General features: G+C 39.4%; 1 protein-coding gene across 3 annotated transcripts in view; it reads left to right on the top strand.

The window, feature by feature from the left end:
* Nucleotides 1-12,593, top strand: part of SPIRE1 (spire type actin nucleation factor 1) — a 133,123-nt gene that overhangs the window by 52,596 nt on the left and 67,934 nt on the right. For all 3 annotated transcript variants that reach the window (XM_074899269.1, XM_074899268.1, XM_074899267.1), the window contains exon 3: nt 5,041-5,274. In XM_074899269.1, coding sequence (XP_074755370.1) covers nt 5,041-5,274 — 234 coding nt within the window. The remainder of the gene's footprint in view (nt 1-5,040; nt 5,275-12,593) is intronic.

Below are 12,593 nucleotides of genomic sequence, written 5' to 3'. Positions count from 1 at the left end.
AGTACATCTCTTGTAACAACCTATTTAGACATACTCTCCCATGAGGTACTCCTGAGAGTTATGTAGGGCATCTAAGGATGAGGTAGATAACCAAAAAGCATGGTCTTTTTTAGTTCTGGGATGGGATACTGAAGAAGCAACAGATTATTTTGTTACAAATAGAAATGACAACCAGAGCAATGGCTTGCTCTGTCTGTCTGGGTTTACGTAAAATTTTAATGTACCTGTCCTTTGGACTGTATTACAGAATTTTGTCACAAAAACTTGTGCGTGTTTGTGTGTCTTCTCCTGATGTGCCATAGAAAATTTAAGATACATAACTCTTGACTTCAGGGGTGTCTATGGATATGTTTACGCTGCGTGGAGCTCCTGGCAGGCTAATTTAGAATTAGCACTGGGACAGGTTGGCCTTTGCAGATTGACTAAGTGCTGCCTAATACCAGGGGTGGTGGCAGAGAGGAGCTCTGCCCTAAGGGGTCCATGGCTAAAGCCAGCTCTGGGTTCTCAGCATTCTTGCCATAGGGCAGAGTGATTCTCCTTCATAAGGTGCATTGGAGATCTGCTGGTAAGAAATGGGAGCACTTAAAAATATTAATTGTTGTATAAATTTTTAATAAAAAATTTATTAGAATTCATAAAAGACAGTGCAGTAGTAATGCAAATATTGTTGTGACTGGTTGCTGTATCTGAGGTCCGTGTGGGAAGGTTCAAAGTTAGTTGACTCACTTTAGGAGCTGGGGCTTTACGGCACCTTTAATTCCAGTTTAGGGATATAAAACCTGAGTGGCTTTTGGAGGAAGGGAGAACTCTAGGGAGGGACAGGCATTTGAGCTGGAAAAAAACCCCTTTGCTGCTGTAAGTACAAGCCTGTCCTTAGGCTTTGTTGCTTTGTTTAAAATTTGAGGCAAAGCCTAGGAAGGGGATGAAAGCTCAGACAGCGCCCTATTGTGTGTGCAGTGAGTGGGGGGAATGGCATGTGGATTCTGCCAGTTCTCATCTGTGTTTCAGAGTCAGAGATATGTATGTTGAGGGGGGAAAAGGATTCTTCACTGAAATTTAAAAAAAAAAAGGAAAAAGAAGATAAGTGAAGTACAGTGATTTCACATGAGATTTGCAAGTCTCAAGCATGTTTGGTTCCTATACAAAGGCTGTATATTTGAAGAGTTTTTGAGGTTGGCAGTGTTCACTGGAAGAACTTAATTTGTGTCATATAAAAGACCTAAAACCTTAATGAACACCTTTCCAGGAGGCATACCTCAATGTGTTGGAGGAAGGTACATGGAATACAAAGTTCCATGAAGTGTTTGTGTATGAAAATTGTCTGAATGGTTTGAGTTTTATTTTTACTGTGTGTGTAAAATGAGCATGAGGATATTGCTTTTACATCATGTTTGAAGTCAGAGTGTTCCAGCAACTGTATCACAACTTGTTATAATACAAGCCCAGACTGGTGTAGAAACTGAAAGAATATGGACTTACGGTAAGACAAAATTCCCCTTTCACTAATGATTTAAGCACACAGAGTACTAGTTCAATCTGTGGGAAATGTAGGAAATACTTTTTTTTGGTCTGAAGCCATGACTTTCAAAAGAACTTGGTGAGAAGTTGTAAAGCATAATAATGCAGACTTTATTGGGGTTTTTTTAACTTATTTAGCCACTGATTGATTTGCAGAGATCAGGTCCTTTTCCAAAATTTAAATCAATCAGGAACAAGTAAATTCTAAAATTCAGGTTGCAGAACTTGATTTTTTTTTTTTTTTCCCCCATCTGAATCGAGCTGCATCTTTTATCGTTAGTGCTGGCACTTATTTCAGTGTCATGCAGTTGTTTTGGTTGATCAGTGTACAACTCTGTGGTTTACAAGAGCCTTGATATGTCACTTCTTACCCTTATTTTTCCTACTATACCTCTGCTTTCACAGATATAATTGAAAACTGTGCCAGTGCTTGTCACTTGTTAGGTGCCAGAAGTATTTATTTTGTGTGAAATTAGTAAACAGTGTGGTTTAGAACCAGTGACTTCCTTGTAAATAATTGATGCTTTTTTATTAAAAAAAAAAAAAAAAAAAGAAGCGTGCGATAGTCCCTGTTTATCCAGCTCAAAAAATCACAGATTTCTCAATTCATTCGGCTGTGAAAAGCTTTTCCTTTTTTGTTTGTATTTGGTTTGTATTACAGGCAAAGGGACAGCACTCGTGTTTAAGCAGCAATGAGCTGTCTAACCTTGTATATTATGGTTCTAGTTATATAGACCTAGAAGTTTTATTTGTGTGAAGTTGCTGTGGTGGTTTTGTACATGTGAACAAGTGTTGATGATTCTGTGACTTTTGTTTGATATTCCTACGGCACTTGTGGTTTTACAAGATACTTGGTAAGCCGGTATTACATAGAGCGCTGAATGTTTTCAGTTTTAATGCAAGTCAGAGTGAAATTTCTCAGCTGAGATGTTTGCTGCTTTGTCTTTCAGCAAGAAGAATCTGTGATACTGACAGACACTGAATAAATGTGGGTTTGATTACAACTAAATAAGGAGCTGAGAGACTGAAATATAGGTCTGAATTGGTGCTGTTGCAGGCTTTCGTGTTGTGTTAGTTTTACATGTATTATGAAATCTGCTCATAGTACGTAAAAATGCACAAACCATGTTACTGAACTGCAAAAGCTCCACTGCTGATACATCAAAGAAAGCAGCAGCTGTCATCCAGTTTTAGCCACGGTGCTTTTGAATGCCTTAATCCTCTTCCCAAACAGAAGGAGGCAGAGGGAGCACAATTTCTTTATAGGCCCCCCCCTTCTATTTTTTTGAAGTGTTGGTGTAGCAAAATCCAGAAGCTGTGTTCAGCAGCCAGCACTGCATGGCACGACATTATTATCTTTGCATCTAATTTGGACATTTCAATCTTCCTCATGTACACCAAGTTCTTTTTATTAAAGTTAGAAATTACTCACATTGTGTTTACTCCCAAGTGTTTAAAATATCAAAGCAATTATTCAGTTGTTCATTTTCTTTTAGGTCTACTTCAAATTGGAATTAACTTGGTATTCTTTGTTCCCTTTTAGTTGCTGAAGGAGATATGTTGAGATTGTACTCAGAACCTGAGTTACAGGAAACATACATGTCTACCAATAGAATATATTTTATTTTGTGAAATTTTCACATTTTTACATTTTTTTTGTTAACAATACAAGTTTTACAAGGCAGTTATTACAAGATAGCTTCCCTAAGAAGCAAGCCAGATACACAGCAAATATAAGTTTGATCCGTTACAGCTATTTTTAAGATCTATATGATCCAGTGTCCTGTCTCCAAAGTGGGTCATGGCAGAAGTCTGGGGAAGGGTATGAGCAGTGAGCAAGCATGCAGTGATGCTTCCCTGGTATACTTTGCTGTCTCACAAGCATTTCCCAAGTCCGAAGCTGTTCTTTGAACTAAATAAATAAAGACTATTTTTTCTTTATTAATTTGCCTGATCACTTTTCTTAACTGCATTTTAAGAATAGCATAGGCAAACTATTTATATTTGAGTTATCAAAATTATTGGGAAAAAATATAAAAGGATGTTTTTACTGTATTGGTTTTTATGTTTGTTTGTTTGTTTATTGGCCACTGTCTTGCAAAGTGAATTTGCACTGCAAAGTAATCTCGAATGAAGTATGCAAGTGTAAATCTGTCAGACTACAGCTAGTTCATTAAATTGCCTGTTTAGATGAAATATCATTTTAACTCTTTGCAAATATTGATTTGATATTTGAAATATCATTTTAACTCCAGGCTCTCAGACCAAAAATATTTTGTTGTGCTGAAATAAGTAAGCTTGGAGTCAAATTTAATATTTTAAGAATCCATTTGTGTTGTCCTTTTTACCCAAGTAGAATTTCAAAAATCTGCATTAAAAACTGTGTTGACCAGGATAGTACTGAAAGCCAGATGAGAGAAAATTTGATGACAAGGTCTGGTATGTTTAGAAATGCTCCTGTTATTAAAGTTGCTCTAGTGCCAGCTACTCCTACACTGGAGTCATTTGTGTGACATGCTAGCCATCACAGCACACAAGGAAGATGAGATATTACACGCAGTAACTCCAGTCCTACTTCCGTTGTCAGACAAGGATCTCCCAGCAGTGACTTTACCTTCTTGGATTACTCTTGCAAACCCTTTTTCCCTCCCCTCTCCCTTAATACCCATTTCCAAGCTCCTCAGTCTGAAATGCCATCTCTTTACATATTTAAAATGCTAGAAGCTTCCAGATTACTAATAAAAGAAAATAATGCCAAGAAAAAAAACGCACATTTAGCATTTTGGGATGTTCAGGACAATTTTTTTCTGGCTTACACTGAGTAATAGGTCATCTGTTGCTTTGCTCTTGACAGAGCACAAAAAAGAAGCCTTAAGTTCAATGAGAAATCAAGGTCCTACATCATGACTATGAAGTCCAGTTGTTAGTAGTTTCAGTGGAACATGTGTGCCTCCATTGGCTGTGCGACAGGCAAAGGAGTTCTTGTGGGCTGATGTCCCGGTGCTTAGTGAATTAGTACTGAGATGTTCACAGCTGTGTCCAGACACCCTCAGGTCAATGAAAGGATACAGAAACTGAAGGGGCACAGTTTCCAAGTGTCTTTAATTTATGGGAGGAGGGAGGCGTCTCATGTTAGTTTATTCCTTCTTTTAGTTTCTTCCCACCTGCCCCCCCACCCCGTAAAGGTCGTATGCATGTAATATCGTCTTACAAAGTCTGGAGTAATGTTACTTTGAAGTTTGTCATACTAGAAGGAAAAAGGGAAAATATTCTAACTTTGGTTTTAAATTACGGTGTTTTTTTAATTTCAAATAAGAAAGTGGTAGGTATGTAGTATGACCTGCTCTTGCATGATTTGTCCTGCATTACTGAAGAACTACTGTAGATATTAGAGGACCATTTTTCTCTGACTTTGATGTTTAATGCCTTCTCGGTTGCAAAGTTTGGTATAAGGGTGTTCCTAGGCTGACCTATCCACTCATGTAACTGGCATTAATAAATGTTTCTTTTTCACTTTTATAGGTTATTGAATCACTAGGGATTATTATATATAAAGCCCTGGACTATGGTTTGAAGGACAATGAAGAGCGGGAATTAAGTCCTCCCCTGGAGCAGCTTATTGACCACATGACTAATACCACAGAAACAGATGGGAGCAGGGATGAAGGATATGATGCTCTGGATGAAGGCGTGGAGGATGACGATGATGACAAAGAGGAAGTTGAGGCCATTCATTCCTATAAAGATGTAATGAAGGTACAGTAATGGGCAGTTTATATGATGTGTCACTGTTTTTATCAGTGAGAAAATCAACTTTATTTTCCCTGTTATTGTCCAGTGTGATACTGGCTATATAGTTTTCTGATTTTCCTGGTCATTCTGGAAGGTTTGCTTGCAAAAATGACATGCAGTAGTACTTCATGTTTGACAGTAAGCAACAGAAAATCCATGATCAACTTTGGATGTGCTGTTAATATCACATTGTGATTTTATCCGTGCACTGGATAGTCAGCCTTCCAGTGTAATGTCTGATGAATTACTTTGTGTACACTTGGATACTTCATGGGCTATTTCAATTAATTCACCTTTTCATTAGTGCGGTATTAGTTTAATTATTTCTTATCAGTTTCTTCCTCTGCCACCCTCCTCTTCTGAAACAAAGGAGTGCTTTTATAAGAGTACTTTGTATGGAGTGAGTCAGGATACAGTATTTCACTGGTGATCATTATGGTTGCGGTTCCTGACCTGAGCTGTGAGATTTGGAAATAGAGCTTATGTTTTTTAATTGCAACAAGTTCTTTAATGTTGTCTGGGCTACCATGAGCAATAATTTAAAAGTATTAACCTTCTATTTTCTATGGAGTAGTCTTCAGTACAAATTTTAGAGCCCAGTGAGTTCTTAGCACAGACAAAGTTATTAATAAGCATGGATTTTGACAAAATTTGTATAACTGGCTTACCTCATAAATAATCTGAGAGTTTAATAGAGGTTGGAAAACTGTATGCTAACTTGTACCAGGTGATTGAAGCCTGTATATTGCTTCTTCGTAAATGTAAGTTGTACCTAAAGACTGGAAGCTTAGTGTGTCAGAGAAATGAAGAGTGTAGAGGTGGAAGCTGAGACCAGAAGTGTCCCCAATAGCACATCAGGACACATTACCATGCAGAAACAACCCCACTAAAACCCACCACTTCTGATGTGTTGACAGTAAAGAGGGAAGCCCTTAGAAGGTTGAAACTGGGAGTAACCTTTGTTTGAGATGCTTTTGTATCCTTGCATCAGAAATAATGCTAAATATTTAACGGATTCGTTTTTTTCTCCCTCCCTTAGAGAAAGGAGGGGTCAGAGTGAGAAATGAATGCAATGGCTTTTTGGTCCCCTGTGATGGGGTGGGCCTGGCTGGCTGAAGTACTCTCCCCTTGAAGCCCCTGCCGCTTCCAGCCTTGCTGAGTCAGTGCCCTTGCTGCGGGCAGGTACTTTGCTCTCTCCTCCCTTGGCCGCTCTCCATTGCCCTTCTCTAGAAGTGGCCACCCTGCTAAGCCCCCGTGGGAACTGCTCCTAATAGCATGGTGTTCGGTAGAAAATGAATGCAATATATCATCCTCTTTTCCTCTGGTTTGGCAAAAATGCCGTCAATTGGTGGGACAATGAAAGTTGGTTCATTAGAGGAAGTTTTTCTTAGTGCAGAGGCAGACAAGAACACTGTATACACAGAGCTGAGGGCAGTGGCTTATAGAGGTAATTTATTTTGCAAGTTCTTTTACTTGATTTCTGCAAACAGGAAAAGATAAGTTTGGAAAACTTTGCTGAACTCCTTCAGTTACACTGGTACATATCCCTGGTATACAAAAAGGATAAGAAAATGTTTGGTCAGGTTTCAACTGTTAAGGCTGCTGAATGGCGTCTTTTTGGTTCTGCTTTGTTAACATTTATCTCTACCAGTCTGGGGTACCTGCCTATTTATATGTTTTAAAATCAGCATCTTATATTTTAACTTTTATCATTTGCTATTAATTTTTTATCATTCTGGAAATAAATCGCTTTTGTGACATCACCTTAGTGAACTGAAGTACAGCTGTCATTTCTGCATCATCGTAACTTTTACTGCTCCATCCTTTGGAATTCTCTTTTCTTGCTGTTGTTGCTTTTCCCTAAATTACTTGCTGTAGGCTTAACTCTGTGACTCGCCTTTATTCCCTACTCTGTGTCATTACTGCATTGACAGTAGTAGCATGGCAGCATCGTTCTGACACATTATTGAAATGAGTGCGGATTTATAAGATCCTTTTTTCTTGACTTTGTACCTTTTCAGGGGTATGACCATGTTTTACGTGTGGCTTTTTTTTTTCCCCAGCAGTGGCAAACTGTGTTGCGGGCTACACCCTTATTTACCCAGTGACTGTTTCACAACAGTGGTGTGTGGTCTTGTGACCATGAGGCTCGATTATTGTAATTCCCTCTTGGCAAGACTCACTGTGAAGCTTTCTCCTCTACACTTTGTAGTGAGTGCTGAAGCAGGTTTTCTTGTTGAATTGAGCAACTGTTGTTCTTGCCTACCCTGCATTCTCTTAAGTTGCAAGCTTGGAAAATGGTGGAGATCAGCTGTATGCTACTTCTCTTGATTTTTAAGGTTTTTGACTATATAGTCTCCAGTATGGACATGATGTTGTCCTTGAAATGTGATTATATGTTTTGTCCTTGTCCAGAAAGTGTCGTTGTCAGGTCCAGGGCCTGTCTGCCGCTAAGACTGAATTTTTCACCATTAATCACTAATGTGGGTGAGCCTATTTTGCGATTAAAATGCAGAGATAGGTAAGATGTGTGTCAGGTGTTTCTGTAATGTGAAGTAGACAAGGTCAGTGCTGAACCCTCCCCTAATCTGGAAAATACTGAATAACATGTTGGACACCTATTCCCAAGAACTGGGAAAAGGGTAAGTGCTAAATAGTTCTGCCAAGATCATCACTGGCAAAGCTCCTCTTTGGAGAAGACACAGACAGGCTTTTGTGCTACTTCTTGGTATGTTTGGCTGATTCGGCTTTTGATTTCCTTGGCAGGACCAACCTGCTGCACAGACTTAATCCACTGTTTTTAAAAAAGCATCTATGAAGAGAGGAGACGTTGGTTGCCAGACACTTAACTTTTGTAGTCTTTCATGTATATCGGATATGGTGGCCCTAGCGCAAATGAAGGGAGAAACAGAGACAGTAAGAACTGGACAGACAGATGCTTTCCTTGTTTGGGGCCCTCTTCCCTGCCCCCATCCGCAGTACTTACACACTGTGTACATACGGTACAGGAAGGCTGTACATCTCGGGAGCGCCAGGTTTGCTGTGCACATACACAAGGACGGAAGTGTACATATGCAGTAATCCTGAGGTGTCAGGAGTGCATCAGGTTGACAGCATATGTATAGTTTAGGGAGCCTTGGGTCAACAGAGGATATAGACAGAGTAGGCCTGGCATGCTGGGTGGTGTTGGGCTTGCTAAGGGTGTGTGAAGTCCTGTCATGTGGCACCTTTATCATGGCGTGTGGCCCTCCCTGATACTGAAACGAGATGATGCAGTTTATCAACCTCTTCCAGAGTGTGCTCAAACACTAATTCCACTCCTAATCTTAACATTATCTCACTCCTTATCCCACAGATCTCTGCAGTCAGATGGTTTAAGCCAGCACCACTTTTCCTATTAACCTGGAGGTGCTTTCTGAGATGTAGTTTAGATCTGCTGGCCTGAGCCCTAACCCTAAACCCAATTCCAGTATAATCCTTTATTCTAGGCCAGCACCCTCTTCTAATTCCAGATGTAAATAAAGCCACATTACACCCTGATAACAGGTTTTATTCTGTGCTGGTGTTTGCTGGGCTGAACTGCCATCCTAGCCCTAGTCCTGTCATTTCTTCCACCTTTGAATGTCATTGTAGCCAAATCACTACTGCCAGTACTAGACTTAACCTAGAGGTGTTGTCAGTAGTATCTGCAAGTCGTGACACTAACCTCTGTCACTGCCTCTGCTGCCTTTTTCTGCAGGTCTTGTAGAAGATACATAAGGAGGCAGTGCTTTTCCTGTACCAATATCTTGCTCTTACTTATGTTCACCTTTCATCCTGAAAGTTAATTCAACTTTAACAGGAACGTGATCTGTACCTGAGCCACACCTTCTTGTCTCAGAGACAAATATGGGTGGGTGGCCCCCAGTGCTCAGTGGCCTCTGTCCCAGGCCTTATATAAATAATCACTTTCAGGTAGTCCAGTAATAATGTTCGTTAATTCTGACCAAAATTTAACTGTCATGCAACTGCTGCTTCACAAAGATGAATTAGTGACCCAGATCCCATAGTAAAACAAAACTTGTACTTAGGAAATCTCCGTGCTGACTTTTTAATTTGTATGAAAATTGTTTTCAGAGCAATATGGACGTTACTGTGTTATCTCACTATAACTAATGTAAGCAAGATTATGGTTTGCAATATTTTTATTGGTGGAAATTCATGCTTGTGCTTTCTGTTTAAGCAAAGGGGAAGAATAAATTATGTTTGTCAAGAATTCCCCCGTATTTCAGATATTTTAATTGTCTTTTCATCATTGGCATGGTCTCTAAAATGAGAAACTTGTAAGTCTAGGTGACTTGTCTGCCTTGGTAGTTCAAGTATATGACTGACTTCTTTCAACTGGAAGGAACAGAAACTTACCGTGGTGATATTGATCTGCTTGTGCTTTGTTTTGAGTACCCTGATGGTAGTACAGATCAACTATCTATAGCATGTGTAGAGTTGTAGAGGAAAAGGAGAGTATGTCCTGTCTCCATGTAATAACAGGTGGGATGAGAAGATCTACGTTTAGATCTAAGTAATTTGGAGGTTCCCTCTGAGTTCAAGGACATACATTATTATCGTATGTACAGTATGACCCCATGTAAGTATAATTTGGGGACCTGTCAGAGAGGAACTAGAAAATGCAGTTAAAAACAAGTCTGGGTATTCGTTTATGACAGACAGTTAAAGAGTTCAAGTTACAGGAATCCAAAGGCCCATAATTTTGCCTAGTCCATGAGGTTAAGGTTAGTAAGATGCAGCTTTCTGTTGAGTGTAATTCTGTTTAAGGCTGTGTTTGGCTTTAGCATTTTTCTATGAGCCTGCAGAACAGTATTTATGCTTCATTTCAAAACAAGCAACTTGCGGTGTACCCTGTAACTCTGTCTGGTGAATATTTTGGAACCTTACTGAGGTAGTAACCAATGCGCCAAATTATGTTAGTACATTTTATATTAAAAAGAAAGGCAACAACACTGGGCATTTATGGAACTCATTGTGCTCTGTAAAGACAAGTGATCAGCTGTCTTCTCTTGAGTCCTTTTCTTAGTGTACTTAAGTGTCAGCTGCTAATCTTTATCTTGATGCATCATCTTTTAGAAAAAGGCAATCTGTCTCCACATATTGATGGGGGAAAAATTTTAAATTACAGTGGGTTGGAAGTCTTCGTTCTCCTTAATTTTTGTTGTCACAGTACTTGAGCTTGATTTGCTGTCTTGACCAAAAATTAATCATCTTCTACCTGTGGATCTTCAATTGTCCACAAAGACCTCGTGTCTGAGCCCCCTTTTTATAATGTTGAGGAACTTCCTGTCCCAACTGTTTGGGTCCTTGAAAATGCAACTGTCTAATTTTTGTAGCTCTTAAGTTCTGAGGGCACAAGTTCTCCTTTGGCTATTCAGTTTTGCATTTTAATTCTTTGGGGACTGTAAGCTAGAAAGAAACCCAAAATGATTTTATGAACACACCCCCATGTCATACCACTATGACAGGGCACCCCCAGATGGATGCCCTTGGGGAGCTGAGGCCTCTGAAGGTGGACCTTCATAGTGCTGGTCTGAGCAGGTAGACGACTTATGTTGACAATACTCCCTGTCCACCCTTCTTCTCTGTGCTGCACTGACAGAAGTCAGACCTCTGAGTTCAGCAGCGAAGTCCCAAGGACCAGTGCTCATCTGCTGTGCTCAGAGGCTTAAAAACATTCCCTTCTGGGCTCTTAATCTCCCAAAGCATACTGACACTTTTTTGTGTCAACTATCCAGTGTCTTCAGACAGACACACAGACATTGTGAAGATCCAGAAAAAAAGTTGCTGAGATTGGTTAACAAAGGCATATATATAGATCTTGACTGAATAGGACCCCATCCACGGGCATTTTCTTATTCTTTCTCCATTCTTTGAGCTAACTTGGCTTGTTAGAAATGCAGTATACCTGCTGTTTTTCCCTTGTCCAAGCAAGCCATCGTGGTTATTCATTGAAACCATAGCGTGTTTCTTCTGTCTGTGCTGTCACCTTGGCTGGGATCCATGTAACCTATATTTAGTCAAAGTATCCTGAAAGTTTTTTTGGTTGGTTTTGGGTTTTTAACTCTATCAGTTTCTGTTTTGCTGCAAACATCTGTTTTGCACCTCAAACATTTGTACATGCACAACTGAAGGACTGGTAAACTGTGCTGTTGGCTCAGTCATGAAAGGAGTCAGCATTTGAAACTCTGGTACTGTGCAGGCCCAGGGAGCTGCACTGGGGACAGATGGTGCAAAATAAAGCATATTTGAATCTTCATAATGTATGAGCAATATCTCCATGTTGTTGGTTTTAAAATAAAATTATTTAACAACAGTAGTTGAGTTTTGATATGAAGGGCTTTATAAACAGCTGCAGAGCAAGTGGATTTATGACAACTGAGAACTCTGCAAGGGTAAGTAGAAGCAGAAGTAATTTTGAACTGTTTGCAGCATTTATTTTGAGAGGTTTTGCTTAGAACTGCTTTATACCAAATGTACTTGCAAAGAAGTTGTCCCTCATGACTTCGGTCTTCCCATTAAAAAAAGGGCTTACTTTTTTTTTTTTTTTCCCCCTTCCTTGCTTTGATTATTCTCATACAAAACAGTGGAAACATTCCTTCCACTGGTGTGGATTTACATGGATTGGATTGTCTTATTCCAGGCTGGGAGACAAAACCAAATCACCTTTTCTGTGGTGATTTTTACCTTCCCATTATGGCTCACAGTAATGCATTTACACCAGTTAAAAATCCTTGTACCCATAATTCATGTAATTATACTGGTATAACCTGTCTGAGGTTTAAAATAGTCTGAGGAATCCAAGGAGTTGTCCAACAAAAACAGGAAACACAGATTGAGTGTTCAGATTATTTTTATATATGGGGAGGTAAGAATACACCTTAAATTTGTGTGTGGCCTTTATGCATCTAAAAGAAGCTGAGTAGGTTATGGGCTTTTTTTCCTATCTGTTTTATGCTGTAATTATTATAAATAATTTATACATGGGTAAAAATAAAATTCCAGTTTTTAGTGGAGGTGGAAGGATTCTTTGGTGGTAATGGTGTCCTGTAGTGTATAAAATGCAGAATTTGTCATGACAGAGCTCCAGTTTTCCCTTAAAAATACAAATGTCTAAAACGTGCAAAGCAAGCTGTTAGAAATAACACATCTGAATATGAGGTTTAATCTGAAGTATCAAAGAACCTTGTTAGCCTGCGCTGCCTAAAATAGACCCTGGAGACTAAAGTAGATCAATG

The sequence above is a fragment of the Athene noctua genome, chromosome 2 (genome assembly GCF_965140245.1).
Source record: "Athene noctua chromosome 2, bAthNoc1.hap1.1, whole genome shotgun sequence".
Classification (NCBI taxonomy): domain Eukaryota; kingdom Metazoa; phylum Chordata; class Aves; order Strigiformes; family Strigidae; genus Athene; species Athene noctua.
The sequence above is the reverse complement of the archived record's forward strand: the minus strand, read 5'-3'. Positions and strand labels throughout refer to the sequence as shown.